Genomic DNA, 23,330 nt, shown 5'->3' with positions numbered 1-23,330 from the left:
AGCTCCTGCTTGGGACACCAGTATCCTTTACAAGAGTGCTTGGTTTAAGTCCAAGACACACCACTTCTCCGATGCAGTTTTCTGCAACTGAACGTGAAAGACAGCAAACAATCCCAAATTCTTGGATTTCTCCCACCCACTCAAGAGACCTGAATGGAGTTTCTGGCTCCTGGCTTCCACCTGGCACATCCCCCGCTGTTGGAGGTATTTCAGGGGGTGAACCAGCAGAAACGACTGTCTCCCCACTCTCTTAAACATTTTGATTTTTAAGTAAATAAATCATTAAAAAAAACAAGAGAGCCTCAGTTTTAGTGAAAACCAAATATAGATATACAAATTCCACAAGAGGTGGAACAAAAATTAAATTATGAATGATTCAATGTGTACATTTTTGTTATGACTCATTTGTTGAAAATATATGACCAAAATTTCTTCCATAATTGTTATGTAAAAATTATTATAAAAGACATGTATGCCCAATTCTTGTATAATCAGACAAAATTTCTAAGCATTCTAAGACTAAATAAACTCATTAAATTGCATTGATTTAATTTAATTTCAATCCATACTAGGAAGAAAGGAAAAAAAGAAAGGCAGAGGTATAGGCAGAGAGAAAGAGAGAGAGGTCTTTCATCCACTGGTTCACTCCTCAAAAGGCCAATGACTGGAGCTGGGCTGATCCATAGCCAGTACCCAGGTGCTTCTTCTAGGTCTCCCACACGGATGCATGGGCACAAGTACTTGGGCCATTTTCTACTGCTTTCCCAGGCCAACAGCAGGGAGCTGGACTAGAAGAAGAGGAGCCAGGACTCAAATAGGATGGCAGCACCACATATGGAGGCCTAGCCCACTACACCACAGCACTGGCCTCTGCATATATATATTTTTTTTTTTTGGACAGGCAGAGTGGACAGTGAGAGAGAGAGAGAGAGAAAGATAGAGACAGGGAGAAAGGTCTTCCTTTTACCGTTGGTTCACCCTCCAAAGGCCACTGTGGCCGGCGCGCTGTGGCCGGTGCACCGCGCTGATCCGAAGGCAGGAGCCAGGTGCTTCTCCTGGTTTCCCATACGGGTGCAGGGCCCAAGGACTTGGGCCATCCTCCACTGCACTCCCGGGCCACAGCAGAAAGCTGGCCTGGAAGAGGGGCAACTGGGACAGAATCCGACTGGGACTAGAACTCGGGGTGCCGGCGCCACTAGGCGGAGGATTAGCCTATTGAGCCGTGGCACCAGCCATGCATACATTCTTTTACCATCAATAGAAAACTAGTGAAAGGAACAAAAAATGCTTTGTGCTTATAAAGAGAAATGACCTCTTTACTCAGGGCTAAAAAACCTCAGACTACAAAGGGGAAGATAACAGAGTCCTCCCAGCATCCCTTGAGCTCACCCAGCAATCCTGAACACAGCCTTCCGTCAACTGTCAGGGACCCTGTGTGTGACCAATTTAAGGTGAGGGCTGAGGAATGAGACCAGTCCATTCCTGGGATAGAAAGTGGAGCAGAAGCTACACCAAGGGTCCAGTGCCTGTATTCTACAAGACACGGGAACCAGATGGCTAATTCTGAAGAACAAGAAGATCCATTTCAGGCACAATTTAATTTCTTTTTCTATTTTGTTTGAAAACCTGTAAAGGAAACTGGGTCCTAGGAGCCACAGAGTTCTAAGCAGCAGGAAGTTTGTGCATACTTCTTTTTTTGTATATAGATGTTTAAATTATCACACTGCTGGCACATCTTGTTTGCATGAAAGTTTGCACCATACATATTAATAATTGCAGTAAATTTGTTTCCTATTCCTCCCCCTTTCCAAAGGGAAAAAAACTAATCTGGAAGATAATTTTCCCTGAAATCTAACCAAACTTTGTTAAGTGGATTGTAGCAAGATTATAAATGATATGAACAATAACATCTTAACATTTGGCCATCAACTTAAGCAAATCCTATACGGACTTTGTGCTTAGTTTTTAAAAGGTGATACATTCCACCCTCATATGGTCCTCAGAATTAAAGCCTAATTAACAGAAAGAAAAGGAAAAGAATGCAACTGAGTGCTAAGGCAGAACATCTTGCCAGAGGTAAGAAGGTGGAGTATACACTAAGTATTGAGTGCAGAATTTTGTATTATCACTTGTGTTAAATGCACCATTTAAAGAATTATCTTTCATGCTAAGGCATTTCACTGGGAGAGCAGTTAATTCCACCATTGTGTTTCGTTTTAGCTTACGTGCCTCTCGGGTCCTTACAAGTATCTGTCATTTCATCATCGCACACACTGGAGAGCCATGTGGGTAACTGGAGCTCTCCTGTTTTGTGTTTTTCTTGTTTTGTTTTTTGAGGTTTATCTTTTAGTTAGAGAAGGTGGTGGTGTAAGATGAAATGATCACATTTTTGTTTTGTTTCCAATATAGTTCATCTTTTATAGAGAACAGACACTCTTGGTTTGCCTTGAATCAGGGGTTTTTAACATGTTCTACAGCTACTCAGTTCTGCTGAGATGTAACTACAGTAAGAATCCTTACCATTTATCTGTTGCATTTGAGGTGTAAGATTTTGTTTGGAAAAGTGTTTTTTTTTTTTTCTTGCTGAAATTTATTTGAAAGCTACTGACTTACATTGTCTTGATCTTTGAAATTGATGGCCCCAGGTCCTCTTGTGTAAGTCCTGTTACTTTTCAGCAGATTCTTCAAAATGTTGTTTAAAAGTTTCAAAGCATAAGTTTTAATAGCCTTGGTCATATTCCATGTTTGTCAGGATATGATGGTCTGATGACACTAAGACCTGGCAATGTCACCAACAATTCATCACAATTATCAAATGTAGCTTTTAGTTTGTGCTGCAAGTGCAGTAGCAGCAGAGAGGCAGTGTTGGTTTTAATAAGGCTTCTATCATGTAGTAGGGAAGTCACGCGTTTTAATTTGTATAGAACAACACACTGGGTAAACCAAGCACCCAAGGTTTTTAAGGTACCTCCAGTGCTCCTCGGGAAGTGTCTTAGCCACAGAAAGTGGATTTTCACATTGGCTGCATGGGTGGTGCCTCTGAGCTGGAAAACACAGGTCTGGAAGGGCCAGGCTGGCAGAGTCTCAAGTCAGGCAGGTGGAGTCTTGGCGTCTGGTGAGCTCAGAGCCTCAGCATCAGGCAGGCACAGTGCTGGCTGGAAGAACTTTGTGGGAAGGTCTGAATGCAGTGGGCCAATTCAGAGCTTTCACTCTGCTGCTCTCAGGAGAATCTGCTCAGAGAGTCTCACTGGGCCTCTTCAGTCTGCAGTTTATATACACTTTGGTGGTCATCTAAGGCCGATAAGGTCCAGAGGAAGGTGGTGGGGGGGCATGGCTGGTTCCTATCAAGTCCATGCAGATCTCTTGCAGTCAGCTTAACTCTTGCTTATTTCTTGTTAATATTATGGTGAAACTGTTTAATTTCCACTCCTTATAGTTTGGCATTCTTATATACGGAGTGTCAGACATTTGTGCCTTCATTTACTCATTTTGAATCTCATCAAAATTTTCAAGGTTTTAGTTATCAAAATAATGAAGATAAAGTTGTAAAATTTGCCTCTATTTCTTATAAAACATAACACTCAATGACATATCATAGTACCTTCTACTTTACTGTTTCAGGTACTTACCATAAAAAGAATAGCTGCTAAAGGCCATGGTGGATTTTTAATTTCTTGTTTTGTTCCTTTACTGTTTTTGGCAAATCAGCTGCTTGCAGACATATGTAGCAGCCATTCCCATTCCAGGCTTGATTCCTTGAAAAAGATCAGTGTGCCCTTAAGTGTTTGCTTCAGCCAAGGCACCCAGCTTGGTGCACATGTGCATAAGCACAGCCCTGGCTCTTTCAGAGAATGAGAGGAAGTGTGCCGTCATACACATGATTAACATTGATTCCCATGCTGTTGTCAGGAGTATGTCCATTGAGTCTAGAGATGATGCTGTCAAAACTAGCAAGGCCATTTTAATTAACAAGGAAAGACTCATTGCCATGGATTAAATAAAAATAAATGGAGTTTTTGGTGATCTGATTACAAATAATTTATTTTATTGTGTTTACTTCCTATTTCTTGTGTCTTTCAATTACTAATAAGCCACTGTTGTTAATACTTTTTATAAAAATGTTTAAGGGAATTTTTAAAGGTGATGTTTTAGAGTGAATTCACTTCCTCTGATGGTAGGTTTACACTTTTGAGCTTGCTCTGAGGGAAAGAAATATGCATAGAGCAGTTTGTTTTGTATAATGGTTCCTTAGTATACTGGTGGCAAGGCAATGTAAGCTCATACTAAAAAAGGAAGGCACTAATGAAGTGACAAAATTGATTATCTTACTTTTCTCTTGTTATCTACACTAAAAATCAACAATGAAATTAGAAATGTGTTCCATCATCTCTTATTTGTAAAAGGGAACAAACTAACATTACCATGATTTAACTTGACTTGTAGGATGATGCTTTGAGAGATTCACTTTAAAATGTCCTGAAAGATAATGTTCAAAGGATTGGCATTTTCTAAGTGAGACTAAGGCACATCTAAACTAAGTTGTCTCTTTATGAATAAAAGGTTTACATTATGCTGTAATTTGAGGAGATTGCTTCTTTCCTATTTTTCTTAAGGTCTTAGAGTGCTGAGTTATATGTATGCTGCACCATAACCACTAATATGCCATTTGTCATAGTCTAATCCTGCTTCATCATTGCTGTATTAACCTTTGGAGATCTTTCTTAGCATTTCATTTAACCAATATGGAAAGGATCTTTGTGTTGTGAGAGGCAGAGAGGTAGTTGCTTTGTCCTGAACGTGAGCTTTTACGTGAGTTCCTCTACTCATTCCTCACTAAAACAGCTTTCATTAGGCAGATGGGAGTGCTGCAGCATAGTTGGGAGAGGGAATTTTTGGCAATGTCTTTTAGGGAAGACTGGCTGGATCTTGAATATTGCTTTGAAGATCTAGAGACTTGTTCCCAAGGAAAATCAGATCCTGAGAGATTAACTTACATGAACACTGATGGAAAAGGAGACATCAGAACACACATTTATAATTGTGTCTGGTTGGACATGGTTCAGGGCTTGGACATCAGTTTAACTGAACATTTAATGCCAGATTAGACTAGCATTTCTCAACTGTGTAGTTTTTTAGAATTTATTACTTATTTTGGAAAAAAGCTATCCTACTGCAATTTAGTCACCACTCTATTTAGCCACCAGCCTGTGGAGCTGGAGCCAGCTTTGGAAGTGCTTTAGCACCAGCTCTGGAGTTGTGTCCAGTGCCAACCCAGGGCAGAGCTGTCCTTACCCTCTCTGCAATGATATTTCTATGATTTTTATTTTTTCCTATTTGATGTTTTATATCTTCGTTTATTTATTACATTGAATGAGCTGTAACTTTGTAGTCACTTGAAATTTTGCAGTCGAAGGGCACTGAGTGTATCTCTGGTGCTGGCACCCAGGACCACTGTGGGGCTGCATAGCACTTCCGTCACAGAGCAGAGGCTGCCCAGGATGCAGAGGCGTGAGCCGACTCAACCCTCCAGCCACTGCAGTCTGGGAGTGGCTTTGTCCCCAGCCCTGGGCCTCCTCCATGCTGGTCCCAGCAGTGTCTGTAGAACTCCAAGAGATCCCAGGTAGTAGAGAAGCAGCTACTCCACAGCAGCTGTGGCTCCAGTGCAGTCAGACCCCGAGCATCTGCAGAGCTTCTCATGGCAATGTAACAGCTCAGTCCCAGTGCCAAAGAAGGACACGCTCCAAACTAGACCAGCCAGAAACTTTCAGAGAATGGCAGCTCCCTCCTGGGAGTGGGCAACACCTCTAGTACCAGGTCCAAACCCAGTGGCATAGTGGCTGTGATTCTATCTCCAGAGACAGCACCAATGCAAGCTTCAGAAAGAACCAGCTTCACTCCCCCTCCTAATCCTAACAGAACCAGTCCTGGTAGCGCCCCTGAGCAAGGACCAGACCCACAGCTGGAATCCACTGTGGCATCAACTGCAGTGACAGGACCAGCCCCTACATGCAAGGGTATCCTTTCTATTTTATGAATATTTTTATTTTCCTTTTTTAAGATTTATTTATTTATTTGAAAGTTACACAGAGAGAAGGAGAGGCAGAGAGGGAGAGAAGACTTCCATCCACTGTTTTACTCTCCAATTGGCCACAATGGCCAGAGCTGTGCTAATCCGAAGCCAGGAGCCAGGAGCTTCTTCCGGGTCTCCCACATGGGTGCAGGGGCCTAAGGACTTGGTCCATCTTCTATTGCTTTCCCAAGCCATAGCAGAGAGCTGGGTCAGAATTGGAGCATCTGGGACTCGAACCGGCGCCCATATGTGATGCCAGCGCTACAGGCAGTGCTTGACTCACTACGCCACAGCACCGGCCCCAATTTTTTTTTATTTTCATGCATATGGTTACCTATATTTTATATCATAAAAAGTTTATTTTTATAAAACTTGAAATCACACAATTCCTGGGCGCCAACTGCCTGCACATGAGGCACACCCTCCTCTCTGTCTAATTCCAAACATTTTCCCCATCTCCATTGAAAACCCTGTGCTCATCAAGCAGTCACTCCCCATTCCAACTCCCTCGACTCCCTGGCATCTGTTCATTTATCATGGGATTCTGGAGCCTGGAGGAGGCTTGGATTTCTGCCCAGACTGGAGAGCTCAAGGCCGGCAGGGCAGAGTGATGCTCATCACGTTCTCATGGGGGGGGGGGGGGGCGCTCCTCTGGGCCCCCTGTGCTAGAAGCTGGGTCCCAGGAGGCTTCAAGGAGAGGAGCTCTGCATCGAGTAGGATGTGCTGGGCCAGTACGGGGCAGCGTGTGCGGGGCATGAAAGTGAACCTAGAGGTGCGGCACTGTCTGGAGCTGCTGTTTTGTTGGTGCAGACGACAGGGCCTCAGGTCTCAGAAGCTTTAGGGCAAGGGGGATCCAGTTCTCCTCCCTGGGAGGCAAGGTGTACAGTTCTCCCTCCTCAGGGGAGAGGGAGCGGGGCGTCAGGGGACAGGTGTAGGTGTACTGCCCAGGACAGGGGCCAGGGGCGGGCCCGAGGGAAGCCGGGGGGCGGGGGGGGGCTGCAAGGGGCAGATGGATCCTTTTTGCACTCCCTCTAGGAGGCCCTTTCCAGCTCAGTGTCCCCTGTCCCCTCTCCGGGTCTGGCCTCGGGGAATGTGGGCAGGGGGTGCACTGAGCCAGGAGGGGGCGCCTCTGTGTTCCCTGAGGCACCACCCTGCCCCCGTGCGGCCCAGCCGGGAAGGTGGCAGAGGGGCAAGCGGCCTGGCTGTGCTGAGATCAACGCGGAAAGATGGCCGAGCTGTGCACTCTTCCTGGTGAGTGTGGCTCCCGGGTCTCTGGTGAGGGTTGGGCGCGGCCATGGATGGGAAATCGGGACGGGCCCTAAGGCTGGACGGGTGAGCACCAAGACTCGCAGGCCTTGGGATAGGCCTGTGCAGAGCGGCCGGGGAGCGGGTCTGACCGGTGCCTGTGAGACCCTTTGGGCGGAGCGCGTGGTTGCGCTCTGGCATCCCGGGCCCTGGTCGGGGTGGTTGTCCTCTCCTCGCCCACACTCGGCTCATCTGTCCTTCCCGCAACTGGAACCATTGCTGACCGCCCCGACGACGGGGGCGTTGGAAGCGGGCTCTCAGGCCTGGAACAGGCCACCAGGTATCTGCTGCGTCTGGCGCACGCCGGTGCCCCGCGCTGATCCAGAGGAGCCCTGGGCACGCTGAGCGCGGGGAACCCCCTCTCCCTAGGTCCAGCTCAGGGCGCAGGGCCAGGTGTGGCCCAAGTGAGCTCTCTGTGACGGAGAGGCTGGGCTGCGGTTCCTTTGGGCAGTGCGTGGCGACACTGGGGAGGGCTGGAACCAGGAGGGACCTGTGGGGAGGCAGGGGCCGGGTAGGGTTGCCCTGCAGGCACTGCCTGAGTGCGGCACAGTACCTTACTGATGTTTTTACATCAGGCTTTAAAATTGTGATTAGTTCTAATTTATCAGTTTTTCTTTTATTGAAGAAATTTTTGCTTAATTCAGTGTCACAAAAGTTTAGTATTATGCTTTCTTCTAAAAGTTTCTTGTGTCTTTTTTTTTTTTAAATCTCCATTTCCTCTTAAGTTGTTGGCAAAAATATTTCCTTAATTTCTGTAAAGTTGGTATTGGTGTCTCTTTTTCATTCCTGATTTTAGTCATTTGCTCCCCCCATATAGATAAAATTTTTGTCTTTTCAAAGAATTGACATTTGATTTCTCTGATGTTCTTTTTTCTGATTCATTGGTATCTATTCTGTTATTAATTTTCCTGGTCACTTTTGGGCTTTTCATTTTTTGGTAGTTACTTACAATGAAAGTATTAGTTTGAGACTTTTCTAATCTAGGCCTAGAGCTACAAATTTTCCTCTAAACACAGCTGTAGCTGCATCACATACATTTAGATCTGTTGTATTTTTATTTTCATTCACCAACTGTTCATCTAGAAATACGTTGCTTAAGTTGTACCTATTGGTAGATTTCCCAGGTTTCCTTTGTTACTTGTAATTTTATCCTTGCATGAACTCAGTTGAATCTCACAGCATTTGGTGTACCACGGAGAATGTTCTAGGGACGCTTGAGGAGAATGTGTGCTGTGGAGATGCAGATTGGTCTGCTTGGGTTATGGTAGCATCAAGTCCTGAGTGTCTGCTCACTTTCTAATTATTCTGTCCACTATTGAGAGTGGGGTAGGATTTGAATTTTCCTGCTGCTTATCATCAAGCTGACTATTTCTCCATTCAGTTCTGTCACTTTTAGTTTCTTGTATTTTGGTGATGGGTTGTTACACATGTGTATATTTAAGTCTGTGTGTTCTGGGGCCATTGACTTTCTATGCCCAGAGCTTTTGTGATTATTTTTGTCAGGATGAGAGTTTTACCATCTTCTTGCTTTGGGCCTGTTGGTTTGTTTCTAAGGTGTGTTGTCTGTATATTTGAGGCTTTAAAACAAAATCCAGTCAGATAACCTGTCCCTTTTGATCAGAGCATTTAATACACCACGTTCAGTGTTAATCTTGCTGTGGTTGGATTCTCATCTGTAATTCAGCAATCTGTCTTCTACACATTTCATGTCTCTTTCTTTTGTTCATCCTTGCCTGCCTTCTTTTTTATTGTGGTATTCCTAATGTATTATTTAATTCCTTTGCTTTTTCAGTACATAAAATTTTCTTTACATGATCTACTTCAGATTTATCAAGTTCTGCTTCAAATGAATACTAACTTTAGTAATGAACACATAATTATTACAATACTGCTCAATTTCCATTCTTCTGTAGGTGGTTTGTGATATTATTTTTATATGTGTTAATCTATGTTATTATAAATCTGATCATCCTGTGTTGAAATTATTAATTTTTATATAATCTAATTTTTATTAAATGGGGTCAAATAGGGAGAAAAATGCTTCAAGTGTTTAAAGATGTAATTCATTTGAAAGGCACAATGACAAAAAGAGAGAGGAAGACACATGGAAAGAGGTCTTCCATCTGCTGGCTCACTCCCCAAATGACTGCAATGGCTGGGGATATGCCATTCTGAAACCATAAGCCTGGAATTTCATGTGGATCTCTCACATAGGTGGCAGGATCACAGGTACTTGGGTCATCCCCTTATGACTTTCCTAAGCACATTAACAGGGTGCTGGGTTGGAAGCAGACCAGCCAGGACAGGACTGAAACCAGCACTCTAATATGGAATTCCAGGTTTGAAAATGGCAGATTAACCCACTGAGCCACAATTGCAGTCCTCAAAACATTTTGTTAAAAACTGCAAATTTACCATTTATTTGCTATTGCTATCTTCCTGTATATTCAAGTTATTGTCTGGGGACATTGCTCTGCACAGTATAGCTTCATTTCCTCCTCTGTGCTACAGTTGACAAGCATATTATACCCTTATATTATTATAATCCCAACAACTAAATCAGATTAACAAGGTCCCAGGATACAAAGCCAGTACATAAACCAATTATATTTTTGTAATACTTGCAACAATCAATTGGCAAGGAAGTAACAAAAAATACCACTTAACATCCAAAAACATGAAATACTTAAACATTTATCAAATTAGAAGCAATGCCTATGTAATGAAAACTACAAAATGCTGAGATTCTTAATGTCTCTATATTAAGGAAGACATAAGTAAATGGGCAGATACACTATGGTCATGGTTGGAAGACTTCATATTGCTTAATTTTCACTTCTTCCCAACTTGCACTCTGGCATTTATATAGCCTCAACCAAAAATCAAGAAGCGATTTTTGTTAAAACTGACAAACAGGGGGCCAGCACTGTGACATAGTGGGTAAAGCTGCCACCTGCAGTGCCAGCATCCCATATGGGCACCGGTTTGAATCCCAGCTGCTCCACTTCTGATCCAGATCCCTGCTGTGGCCTGGGAAAGCAATAGAAGATGACCCAAATGCTTGGGCCCCTGCACCCGCGTGGGAGACCCAGAAGCTCCTGGTTCCTGGCTTCGGATTGGCGCAGCTCCAGCCATTGCGGCCATTTGGGAAGTGAATCAGCAGATGGAAAACCTTTCTCTCTCTCTCTCTCTGCCTCTCCTTCTCTCTCTGTGTAACTCTGACTTTCAAATAAATAAATCTTTAAAAAATTGACCAACAATCTAAATATTTTATGAAAATGTAAATGTCCCATAATAGCCAAACTGTGTTAGAATTTCCTGGCTTGAGTTTCAGCTTGACAACTCATTCCAGCTTCCTGTTCGTGTATACCCCGGTAGGCAGCATACGATGATTCAAGTACTTGTGTGCCTTGTTTCCCATGTAGGAGCCACAGATGAGGGTTCTGGGTTCCTGGTTTCAGCCTGAACTAGTCCAAGCTGTTGCAGTCATCTGGGGAGTGAACCAGCAGATATAAAAATCTCTTTCTGTCTCTCTGCTTTTCCATAAAATAAAATAAAAAAATTTTAAAGAACAAGGAAAACCAAGTTGGGGGGCTTCCAACTTTCACAGCTACAGAAATACAGACAGGTTGGTATTACGGTAGCCATGGTAAGCTGTGCAGCCGAGGAGTAGACACATCCAGACACAGACACAGCTAATTTCAATGAGGGTACTATGATGCCAGGGTACTATGATGGGGAATGGGAAGTTTTTTCACACTCAGATAAAATTATTGAATTTCCATTTTTAAATTTTTGTTTTTGTTTTAAAGATTTATTTATTTATTTGAGAGGTAGAGTTACAAAGAGAAGGAGAGAGAGAGACAAAAGTCTTCTATCCACTGGTTCACTCCTCAAATGGCCCAAATGGCCCAAATGGCTCAAATGGCCGGCGCTGAGCAGATCTGAATTCAGGAGCCAGGAGCTCCTTCTAGATCTCCCACGTGGGTGCAGGAGCCCAAGGGCTTAGGCCATCTTTTTCTGCTTTCCCCAGCCACAGCAGAGAGCTAGATTGGAAGTGGAGCAGCTGGGACTAGAACTGGCGCCTGTATGGGATGCTGGCACTGCAGGAGGAGGATTAACCTATTGCACCACAGTGCAAGCTCCTGAATGTCCATTTTTAAAAGTCCCTCAACCTTTCATGCTATATCATTAAATTAATTTTAGGAGGAAATATTCATGAGCTTTGAGTGGGCAAAAATTTATGAGATGTTACCAAAAAGCTGAAGCCATAAAAATGATAAATCAGGCTTTATCAAAATTAAACCTTCTCTTTGAAAAAAAAAAAAGGGAAAAATGTCAAAGTGATCAGACAAACTAGAGATGGAGAGGAACTATTTGTGTCTGGCCAAGGATACTCAAATCAGTACATATGAATAATAAAAAAAATGCATTTTAAAAGATTTATTTATTTATTTGAAACCCAGAATTACAGAGAGAGAGAGAGAATCTTCCATCTGCTGGTTCACTCCCCAACTGGCTGCAATAGCTGGAGCTGCACCGATCCAAAGCCAGTAGCCAGGAGCCTCTTCCTGGTCTCCCATGTGGGTGCAGAGGCCTAAGGACCTGGGCCATCTTCTACTGCTTTCCCAGGCCATAGCACAGAGCTGGATCAAAAGTGGAGCAGCTGGGGCTTGAACTGGCACCCATATGAGATGTTGGCACTACAGGTGGTGGCTTTACCCACTGTGCCACAGCGCCAGCCCCAAGAAATAATGCATTTAAAATGAGCAAAATGTTTAAACAGGTACTTCATGAGTAAGGGAAAGTGACCACTAAGTGCCTGGGAACATGGTGCCTGGCAGGTCCTCAGGCACAGCGAGGCCCCTTCACTGGTACTGGCCAGAGTGTGGGGCAGCTGCAGTCCTCATGCAGTGCTGCTGGGGAGACTTCACCATGCAGGGAATGACTTGGGCTGTTTTTACCAAGTCAAACACATATTTCACAGTGGACACATCCTTTTCACTCCTAGGTGATCAATCAAGAGAAACGGAAACACACAAATGTTTATAGAGGCTTTGTGGTAGCCACAGCAGGAAAAACAGAAACAATAAAGAACGAGTCACACAGTGACATATGAATGTTGTAATACTACTTGGCAATGCAGAATGAGCAAGGGACACTGGTGACTGCGTGGATGAGTCTCAGAACACTGCTATAGGAGAAAGAATGAGCCATTCCGTGACATATGAGTAGTGCAATATTACCCAGCAATGCAGAGTGAGCAAGAGATAGGGGAGACTGCTGGATGAGTCTCAGAACACTGCTGCATGGGTGCAGCCAGAGGAGTGTGTATGGCATTGTTCCAATCACTTGCAGTACTAGGAGGGTAGACCAGTGGCTGGGGGCGGGGAGATGCTGGGTGATGAAAAATGTGTAGCTTGTTCAGGCTGGTGGTTACAGGTGCCGTGCATTGCTCAAGGCTCATCAAACTGTGTCCCTAAAATGCTTATAAATTATACCTCAAGGGGCTGGCATTGTGGCATAGCAGGTAAAACTATGTTTTTTTGAAAACCAAAATTGCACCCAGATTTCCCTACAGCCAACTATCAAAGAACCACACAGAGGGAGAAAGTGCAAATAGACATGTGACCTTCATCTTCCACCTCCCACATTCTGTTTCATGAGACTCGATGGCTCTGTGGTCATAGGATTTAGAAATGTGGGGGTGAATAGAGCAGGCAACTTAAGATAAGTAACAGATGGGTCAGTTGAAAGGAACAGGGGCAGTGACCTGGAGAGAGAAGCCTTTTAGAACAGTTGACTGTTGAAAGCGTGGCCTCACGAACCTGTCACCTTAAAGGACAAGCCATGAGAAGGGAGTGCTCAATGCAGGGACCAAGAGGTGAGGGGGGCAGCTGGGCAATGAGCTGTGGGAGACAAAGGGCTTCCCCTGTGGCAGAGTGTGTAGGGGGAGCAGAGAGGAGCTGGGTTGGGCAGGAAGCACCACCTGCCATCAGAGAGGAGTATGGGAATCTGTGATGAATCACGGGAAAGGCAGGTGTGTGGTGGGGAAGGTGACAGAAGGAATAACCAGACTTTCCACCACTGCTTTCCAGGAAAACCAAAATGCTACCCACTGCACTCAGTGGTCCTTCTGACAATTCTCATCTTGGCCTTCTTTGGGTAAGAAATGTGTGGGTTCTGTGGCTGAGCAGCTTGGGGAAGAACAGCCTTAGACCCCAATGGGGTCCCTACTCCCAGCACGGCATAGTGGGGAGGGACCTTGTGACACTAAGCAAGCTCGACCTCACCCTTCACTTGCTCCCTAACTGAAGCCTCTCCAGAGGAATGCACTCACACCCACCATCCATAAAAGGGATCTGGGGTCAGAAGTGGGGAAGTCAGGTCCCAGGGCCAAGCTGTGAGCACTATCCAGACAGAAGGTCCTAGAACCCAGAAAGAGGTCATGGCCAGCTCTACAGGGGCATCTGTGGACACTGACAGGAAACATTCCTTTAGGTGGTCTCCGGCTGCAAAGATCCTGGGGGGGGGACGGGGACTCTGCAGCTGCCACTGGAACCCACACACCCCCTATTCCCAGGGTCCTCCCTTCAGCTCACCTTTTGGTCTGGAACAGAGTAGGCCACCTGGGCTTTGCTATGAGCTTGCAGCCTGTGCTCTGTTCAGGAAGGGGAGGACAGTGGGTTTGGGCTCTGCATTCTGTACCACTCGCTGGTGCTTCCTTCCCACAGCTACGGGTTCCTGAGCTCCAGACACCTGATGCCGGCAGGCGTGAGAGCTGGTCACAGGTGAATGTGGGTGCAAGATGGGTAAGCTGCGCTGGCCTCAGGGCCTGGCTGCTGCTCCATGGATTTCCCTGGCCCCACCTGAGTCACCTCCCCTTCCCCTTTCAATGCTCTGTCCAAAACAGTCACGGCTGCCTCTAGGGCTTTGAAGGGTCCCAGGGCACTGCTGCACTCACATGCCTTGCTGTAGCCCCAACCTCCCATGTGTACTGCAGCCCTGACTCCAGGCTTCCTTGAGTAGCCCCACCCCCACCTCTATCCCTCCTCTTCATGGTCTTCCACCTCCACCTGCAGTAGGCATGTGGCAGCTGGCCTTGAGGCTTCCCTCATGCTCACCCTGCACCTGCTCATGCCTAGGGCCTGACAGTGCTGCCTCAGTTCCTGCCCCCCATAATGACTCCTCTCTGCCTCAACCGCACTCATCTCTGCGTCAGCTGCATACTCATCTCCCTGCTCTCCCTCCTCACCTCTCAGCTGTCACAGAAGCAAGAGTGATGTTTCTGGAACACGGGAGAGGAGGCCATGTGTGGTTTGGTCTGTAGGGCCTCTCTAGCCCATCCTTCCCACCACAGCCCAGGGTGGCTGCTGTCATGCCTCTGTGTGCCACGTGACCCTTACTCCAGGCCTTGGTCTGTGTTGCACCTCTACCATGACCACTCTTGTCTCCCACCTGCTCTCAGTTTCCACAATCTCCTTCTTGCCTCCATTCTCCAGTGCAGTGGAGCCACCACCCCTTGCATGCTGGAAACCACTGTGGTCCCTGCCTGCTTGCTCCCCAGGCTCCTGGACTGCCTGGGCTCAGCTGGGCAACTCTCCATTGGGTCTCTCAGATGATCACAGGCAGACAGTGGCCAGGGACAGGGTTCTCTTGAAATGTCTGCACACTCCCAGTGGTTGCTGCTGGAGACACTCGCCCAGGACTCTATGTGGCCTCAGGTACAAGATTGGCATCTCCCAGGGGTAAGAGACCATGCCATCTTTCAGATCCTGGCTTCAGAAGCTGCCAGCATCACTTCTGTTGCATTTCCCTCGCATCTTGTCCTCTACAAGGCCAGTGACTTGAACCCCACCTGAAGGGAGGGGGCACATTCTGAAACTCCCACCTGCCCACCAGCCTAGAAGCATCTGGAAAACCGGAGGTAGGGAGGGGAGCTGAGCAACTCAGTCAAGAGCAAACTGCAGTGTTTGATGGGACAATGACACCAAGGGCACAGTCAGCACCAGGCAGGTGTCCCAGCTACCACTGTCCCCCATGAACCCCCGGATTATGTGCACTGCCTTCTGCTCCTGGTACCAACCTCGTCTCCTGTGTTTCATCCTACAGTGTCGCTGTTAGAGACCCTGATGGCTGGCAAGTTGTCACCTTGTCCAGGTATCACAGCCTCATTCAGTCTTCCCACACTGCACTCTTGCCCTCAGCCCTGGAGTATGGACAGAGACTGTAGATGCCGGGCAGCCCCTTCCTGCCTGCCATCCATGGAAATGGGTGGCTCCTTCCCCACATCTGTGCTCTGACTTTGCCCTCATCTTGCAGTTGGGGAGACCATGTGGCAGCGCATGTCATTTGGCTTCTCCAGGTGGTGGTCACCAACCTGGTGTGCTGGAGGCTCAGAAGGCCAGTGCCTGGGATGGGGCCTTTGTCAGGGCTGAAACTGTCAGCAGTGTTGGCCTCACTGGCCACTCCCCATGTATATATTTGCGTTTGTGAGACACTCCCTCTGTATCCCTATGCCAGCCCCAGGCACCCCCTTACACTTCCTTCCTCCACAGAGCTGTGAACTCTCTGGCAGCCTCAATGGGTCCCATGGGAGTTCTTTGGTAGCAGCTTGACCCACAACTGAAGTCCCTGTGTGTGCAGGCACAGCTGCCTTTAGAAGAGGCCCTGTCTCTCCTGGGCTCTGCATGCTCTATGTGAGGACAGTGCCACTGCTCATGGGTTGTCATATCCATGTTCCACACCACTGTCAGAGCAGATCCTGACAGCTGAGGGAGCTGGGTGCTGGTCTCCCATTTCTCAGATAGGAAGCCAGAGCTCAGGGAGCCACATGGCCTGCGGCAGAGCAAGCCGATGAGCTGTGTCTCTGATGGCTATTCTCCACACACAAGGCCATGTTTAGCTTCCTCCTTACCAAAGTGAGCCACACAGACCTCTTAGGTTCCTTCCAACCCCCCAAGGTTGCCTAGTTGCTCTCCCCAGTTTACAAATGCTGAATTGGCATCTGTGAGTTTCCTTCCTCGGGGTCTCCAGATTACAGACCGAGTGGGCCCAGGGCAGCCTGTGTGGGGCTGTTTGCCCTGCACTCCACCCACAGCCCATGTCCTATGTAATTTCATGAACCCTCATGACAGAAGCTTTTTTTTTTTTTTAATTTCTTGCAGGATGTTGTATCCCCAGCCAATGGTGCTGACTCCCTCGTGAGTGATTTGACTGATATTTTACAAAGGACGAGTGCTGTCCCAGAGATGCCAGAGCAGGACATGGTGTCTGGATATCAGGGGAGCAATTCACATAGGTTCTGAGGCCTAAATCTGGAGGCCCCCATGCTGCTCCCTGTCCCTCTTATTTCCTTAGCCTGGCTTCCCTGTCTTCTATCCCTTTATCCAATAGGGGACATGCACAGCTTGGTGGGGTCTTCCCTACAGTGGGGAGGGGGCTCCTGCCCTCGGTGAGCAAACCTCCCTTCCCTGTGGAGGCAGCATGGTCTGAGCCAGTCACAAGTTGCCTGGCAGGGGTCTGGGTTTGCCTGCTGAGACCCTCTGGAAGGGGGATAGCCTTGGGGGATACTGGGAGGTGGAGGCTGAGTAGAGGGTCTTGGGATGGGCCACCCAGCTGTCAGCTCACACATTGCTGTGTGGCTCTCTCCCTGTGCAGGAGGAGTGATGCCCTCACTGTGACCCCCTGGCTGGCTCCCATCATCTGGGAGGGGACCTTCAACATTGACCTCCTGAACGAGCAGTTCTGGCTACAGAACTTGACTGTCGGACTGACTGTGTTTGCCGTCAAGAAGTGAGTAGGTGGGGTGGCCGAGCACTCAGTAGGGGAAGAAGGAGAGGTCTGTTTGCTCTTGTGGACACTGTGCACTGATGCCCACAGAACTGGGGGCTCTCCTTTGGGCTCAGTTGCAGAATGATGCAGACAGCTTCATGGCTCAGGCCCTGGGACTCTGGGTCTAACTAGCTTCATGTGAGCTGATGAGAGCCCACAGGCAACCAGCTGGGCCTCATGGAGCCACAGAGAGAAGGGATGGTGACTGCTGTGCAGAGCCACGTGGGGGAGGAATCTGACCTCAGATCTGGCTCCTGCTGCACAGTGTCATCCCATGGGGTATGTGGGTGTTCCTTAATTAACTGCAGCACCTGCCTCCCCATTGAAGACTTCATTGATGAGCCAGGGGTGTGACAGGCTCAGGTGAAAGTCATGGTGGCTGTTCCGGAAACTTCCACTCAGGGTTGGGGGTGGGAGCATAGCACACTTGCCAGTTGATGGGGAAGCCCCATCCCCATGGCTGTGGAGCAAAGCTCTGGAGACCTCCGGGAGAGACCAGCCATCCAAAGCAGGTGAACACATCCTGGGCTCGGGGCAGCGGGGGGAGGGTGGGAGGGCACACAAATTGAGCCTGGAAGCTTTTGCTCTTGGACTAAAGGTGAGGTTTATGGCCTAAGCCTTACCTGTCTCTTCTTCCTTGGATGCCTACCTCCTGTCTCCTTTCCATGGTTTGAGACCTGGCCCCTGCCATGGTGGGTGTACTTAGTGGAGACTCCTCAGTGGTTTACAGAGGACCTTGGCAGCAGGTCTCCTTCAAGCCTCTAGGGGACAGAGCACCAGGGTGTAACACTGGGATCCAGACCCTGAGGAGCAGGGGGTGAGTGGTGGGGTCCTCACAGGTCCCAACCAGCTCTGCCAGGTGCGAGAAGGAGTTCCATGGGCTGAGCTTCACCCAGGTGAGCCTGTAGGTTCCACAATGGGTCTGCCAGGGAAGCTCAAGCCCCACCCCTTACTGTCTGGGCTACCATGTAGCCCCACTGTACCTCAGCTCCCCTGCCCTCAGGGAAGAGAGGGTTAAGCGAGGCACAGCCATGAACACACCTGAGACAGGGCAAGAGAGTGTGGTGCCTCTGCTGCTTGCAGCCTCAGGAGATCCTGTGTTTCTGAGTGCCCAAGTATCCTGTGGCCACCTGGGGTGGGGTGCTGACCAAGGCTCCATGGCCTTGCTTTCTGCCCCCTTGTAGATACATGGTCTTCCTGAAGGCGTTCCTGGAGACGGCAGAGCAGCACTTCATGGTGGGACACCACGTCACCTACTATGTCTTCACTGACCGGCCAGCCGACGTGCCCCATGTGCTGCTCAAGGAGGGCCGGCAGCTGGTGGTCCTCTCTGTGCGCAGCTATGCACGCTGGCAGGACGTGTCCATGCACCGCATGGAGATGATCAGCAATTTCTCAGAGCAGCGCTTCCGCCACGAGGTGGACTACCTGGTGTGTTCTGATGTGGACATGAAATTCTGGGACCACGTGGGTGTGGAGATCCTCTCCCCTCTGTTTGGCACCCTGCACCCTGCCTTCTACACAGCCAACCGCAAGGCCTTCACCTATGAGAGGCGACGGAGGTCCCAGGCATACATCCCCTGGGATGAGGGTGACTTTTACTACATTGGGGCCTTCTTTGGGGGCTCAGTGGCTGAGGTGCAGCAGCTCACCAGCGCCTGTCACCAGGCCATGATGGTTGACAAGGCCAAAGGCATCGAAGCTGTGTGGCACGACGAGAGTCACCTGAACAAGTACCTTTTGCACCACAAGCCCACCAAGGTGCTGTCCCCTGAGTACCTGTGGGGTGACTGGCTGCTGGACTGGCACCCAGTCTTGAAGAAGCTGAGGTTTGTAACTGTGCCCAAGAACCGCCAGAAAATTCGGAATCCATGAGGAGCTTGAGGAGGATGAGGGCCTGGCAGTCTGTGCTCCTTCCCTGGGCCACCCTGTCCCAGAAGCAGTTTGGGAGAAAAGGGTGCAGTGACTCCACTTCATCTCCCTGTGAAGAGACTGCTGAAACTGAGCTGCCCAGGCAGGCCCAGCCTCTGTCCCTACCCAGAGACTTGCACACAGACACATGCACAATGACACACAGACATGCACACAAACATACAGAGATATAAACAGACATGCACACAGACACACAAAGCCCCAGTCGGTACCTCTGTGGCTACCACTAGAAGCTTCTGCCAAGTGTGACCTGCACCCTATGTCTGGGATGAGGCCAGTCTCCATCTTCCTGACAAAAGGTCTGCAATTGAGCTGTGCCCTCTTTCATGGGTATTTTGGATATGTTTAAAAAGTCATGGCTGGGGCTGGCACTGTGGCTCACTGGGTACTGGTTCTAGTCCCAGCTGCTCCACTTCTGAACCAGCTCCCTGCTAATGTATCTGGGAAAGCACTGGGATATGGCACAAGTACTTAGGTCCCTGCCACCCACGTGGGAGACCTGGATGAAGCTCTTGGCTCCTTGCTTTTGCCTGGCCCAGCCCTAGCCATTGTGACCATTTGGAAAATGAACTAGCAGATGGAAGATTTTGCTCTCCCTCACCCTCTCCCTCTGTAATTCTTCCTTTCAAATAAATAAATCTTTTAAAAACCTCATTGTCAATGTCAGCTAGCTTCTCCTGTGGTCTTCTAAGAATTGTATCATTTTATGTTTTATGTTTAGTTCTGTGATCAATTTGAAGTTCATTCTTGTGGAATGTGTAGTGTGTATTGTACATCACACCTCTATTGTGTTGTAAGTGTAGTATGTTTGTAGTGGGTCTACTGTGCATGCATGTACACTGTGTGTTGTGTGTAGTGTGTATGGTGGGTCTGTATTGTGTATATAGCTTTAAACACATGAATGTATGCTCATTGTCCTGTAAACTGTTGAAGGAAGAGTTTGGGAAATGCATGCTGAGCTGTGCAGAACTGAGGGCCTTTATTCCTGAGTGACGGGAACCTCTACACCTTCCCACAGAGGCTGTTGGTGTTTTAATTCTGTCAAAATCACTAATGTTTTTCCCCTAACTCTGCAGGAAGCTGCAGGGCACATGACCCATGGAGACACCCTGAGTCTGCTTGCCTGTCCATTGCTCCTCACCACAGCTTTCCTCATAAGATCAGGAGACTGGAAATGACCTGGCTAACTCATTGGAGCTCATGTTCTGAACGGCTGGGGAAGAAAATAAGGAGTGAAGCGAGTCCTTTATGTGCCGATCTGGAAAGATCTCTGGCTGGCTGTGATTACAGAAGGCATGTCCATTGTTGGTCTGTGCCTCAGCTGCACCTTGAGCAGTCACATGGCAAATCTTTCCCCAACACCTTGATCATTGAACCACATGGTTTCAGGGTTTCCAGCTCAGCTTGGCCAATGATAAAAGGACCCTAGCCAGTCCTCTGTTGGGACACATCCAAGTTCCCTTGGTGAATCTAAAATCCCACCTTCAACAGAGTGGCCAGTGGTAGTCCCACTGCCTTGGAAACCCCCAAACCAAGGGAGTGCTGTGGTTTCTGGAATTCTTGCCTGGAGCTGCAGGGTTGGTGATGGCCACAAGAGGGCAGTGGTGCCCCAGTGCACAATGGAGCCACGGGAGGCAGGGAAGAGCCCCTAGGATCAGCCTGTCTCTGTTCTCATAGAACATGATCTATCCATAGCATCTGTGTCTACAGTGTATGCTGCTCAAAGTACAGAGGGGCTCCCAGAGGCTCTCAACCTTGTAGTCAGCACCTGTGCCCCAGACACGTCCTGGGGACCTTGCTGGGCCTGGGTGCACCCCTGAAATGGCCATCAGGGGCGTGCTTAGTCTGGAGATATGAAGGCTCCAAAGCAAACCCAGAGAAAGACAAGGCTCTAGAGGGAAGATGAGGCCACGGCCACAGGTAGGGCTGGGGGATCGCCAGGAGGGGAGAAAGGGTGTTCCTAAGTAGACACTGATGCTGCACCCAGAAGTATAGGATCAACCAGGCCTGTCCAAGTCCTGGAGCTGACTGGGGCCAAGGTGAATGTGGCCGGGAGCATGGGGGGACATGGCTGCTGAGAGCTTGGTGGTGGGGCTGGGGGCAGGGATGACCCCAGGGCCTGGGCCTGACTTGTTGCTGCTAGCCAGACATTTCTGATGCCAAAGAGCCTATGGACTGGAACCCAGCCCCAGATTAGTCGGGATTCTGTCCTAACGCCCCAGGAGGCCTATGGCCACACTCTGAGCTGTGGCTCAACAGGGTCCGACTGCCTCTGGGCCCACTGCCCTGTCACTGGCAAGCTGCAGACTGGGTTGAGGGCCTTGGTGCCTTTCTGAACTTTGACTGGGACTCTGCTTCCTCCCACTGGGGCCTGTCCATTGGTAGTTCATAATATCCCAGCCTGTTTTTGTAAAAGAAGGGGAGAGAGGAGACAGGGAGGGAGGGAGAGGAAACCACAGAACTTTTGCCAAGTTGTTCCTTAGGAGCCAGAAGCTTAGTCAAGACCACCAGGAGGGGAAGGTGTCACAGGACTTGCATGCCACAGGAGTGATCACTGGGGACCCTGGCTGTGGCTGCCCCTCTCAGACCCAGAGGCCCTGGACTGATTCTGGATGCGACGAGAGTGCAGGAAGGTACTGCCACAGGGGTCTCCCTGAAACTCTACATCTCAACATTCCCATGGTGCAAGGAGGGGCCTCAAGAGGGAAAGTGGTTTTCCCTGGATCACATGTGAGGACCCAGGGTGGGGGCAGCGGGGCCCATTCTTTGCCCCAGTGGTTCTCAGAGTCCTTCCATCTCTAGGTTGTGCATAAACTGCAGGTGACACAAGCCCCAGGGTTCACAAGTCACACAGGTGTTTGTGGTCTACACACCTGAGGACATCCCCTGGGAGCAGAGGGGAGACAGAGAAGGCCCTGAGAGACACAAGAACTTGTCCAAGGATACCAGCCTGGACAAAACAGTGGTCAGATCTTACCCCACTGATTTGACCCAATGTGCCCTCCCAGCCGGGGCACTGGCTGCCACAGGCCTGCCCTGGGTAGCTGCTGGGTGGTGTTGGTGTAACTGCAGGTCTGCACATGGTGAGGGGGTGGAATAAGCAGCCTACAGGGCCTTACATAGGTCTTGTCTGAAGAAGGGGCTCAGTTCAGTGTTCCTCAGGAGGTGATCTCATCTTAGGTAGGTCTTGTCTGAGGAAGGTGCTCAGTTGAGTGGTCCTCAGGAGGTGATCTCATTTCCTTGACAGTGGTGACTCTGGTAAGTAGGTGTGTTGTCTCCCACCATCCTGAAGCCCAGGCCTCAGTCAACCCTGGGCTGAGGTCTTCTTGGATGCTGCAGACACTAGGGTGGTCCTCACCCCCGATGGTTCTTGTGCTTCTCCCACAGGGACACAAAAGTGACATGAGACAACCAGCCAGGACACTACTCTGAGACCTGTGGGGCAGCTCTTCAGCCCTCCCTGGGTCCATCTTCTCATCTGTGTGGAGTAGCCATGGTCACCCCGTTACATATAAGCAAGCAAGTCTTGAGAGAGGGCCCATGCTCTGTTATGCATCTGGTGGAATAAGGTGTGGCTTACCTTACCCACACTGAGCCCAGACCATGGGGAGGCACTGAGGAAACTGCACACACGGAGCACATCCTCCCCTGGGTGTCTCCTTTTATGCATTCGTGAGGCCAGACTTTCACCCTCTTCCTATGTAAGTGAGGACACTGAAGTCCAGAAGGTCTGGATGACCTTCTCAAATCCAGCCTGTGTGATCCTTGGTAGAGTTTGGTTCCTTGAATGTAGACAAGGTCTTAGGGACAGGTCACTTGTTACAGATGATCCCAGGTGCCTCTGAGTATGTGGAAAGGTCAGGGGTGTTAAGAAAGCAAGGGAAGGGCCTTGGTAAACAAAGCATACAGTGGGCACTGGGCTTGACCTTACACAGAGTGATCGGTGCTGTGGCCATGGTTGGAGGGTAGTCCCTGGGACATTGAAAGTCTTGCACAGCTGCCTGGTTCTGGCTTACAGGAGAAGCTCCTGGGGTGCCTGAGTACCCCAAGGCAGAGGTTCTATGCAGGTGTTCTGGGGTGACAGCCTCTGCAGAAAAAGATTGAGTAATATCTACTTAATACAAAAGTAGAAAACGAATGATGAAAACAGGAACCAAAATACCTCAGACATATAGGAAACAGCAAACTG

General features: G+C 48.7%; 1 protein-coding gene and 1 long non-coding RNA gene across 6 annotated transcripts in view; one reads left to right on the top strand and one right to left on the bottom strand.

The window, feature by feature from the left end:
- Window positions 1–7,088: 7,088 nt before the first annotated feature.
- LOC100337847 (histo-blood group ABO system transferase) lies at window positions 7,089–19,084 on the top strand. 3 transcript variants are annotated; one of them, XM_008275426.4, is made up of 7 exons: window positions 7,089–7,321; window positions 13,474–13,540; window positions 14,110–14,166; window positions 15,488–15,535; window positions 16,543–16,578; window positions 17,036–17,170; window positions 18,394–19,084. In XM_008275426.4, exons 1-7 carry the CDS (start codon window positions 7,297–7,299, stop codon window positions 19,082–19,084), a joined length of 1,059 nt encoding a protein of 352 aa, XP_008273648.1. In that variant the 5' UTR covers window positions 7,089–7,296. The 3 variants fall into 3 exon arrangements, with proteins under 3 accessions (XP_008273648.1, XP_008273646.1, XP_051690361.1); XM_008275424.4 differs by lacking the exon at window positions 7,089–7,321 and having other exon boundaries at window positions 13,383–13,540; XM_051834401.2 differs by lacking the exons at window positions 7,089–7,321; window positions 16,543–16,578 and having other exon boundaries at window positions 13,383–13,540.
- The window catches only part of LOC138845843 (uncharacterized), a 41,119-nt gene continuing 29,592 nt past the window's right edge, over window positions 11,804–23,330 (bottom strand). For 2 of the 3 annotated variants that reach the window (XR_011383029.1, XR_011383031.1), the window contains one exon: window positions 11,804–23,228. This is a non-coding gene — a long non-coding RNA (uncharacterized lncRNA). The remainder of the gene's footprint in view (window positions 23,229–23,330) is intronic. The other variant, XR_011383030.1, reaches the window with a different exon arrangement.

Source organism: Oryctolagus cuniculus, chromosome 16, assembly GCF_964237555.1.
Source record: "Oryctolagus cuniculus chromosome 16, mOryCun1.1, whole genome shotgun sequence".
Lineage (NCBI taxonomy): Eukaryota > Metazoa > Chordata > Mammalia > Lagomorpha > Leporidae > Oryctolagus > Oryctolagus cuniculus.
This window is presented reverse-complemented; position numbering and strand designations above follow the sequence as displayed.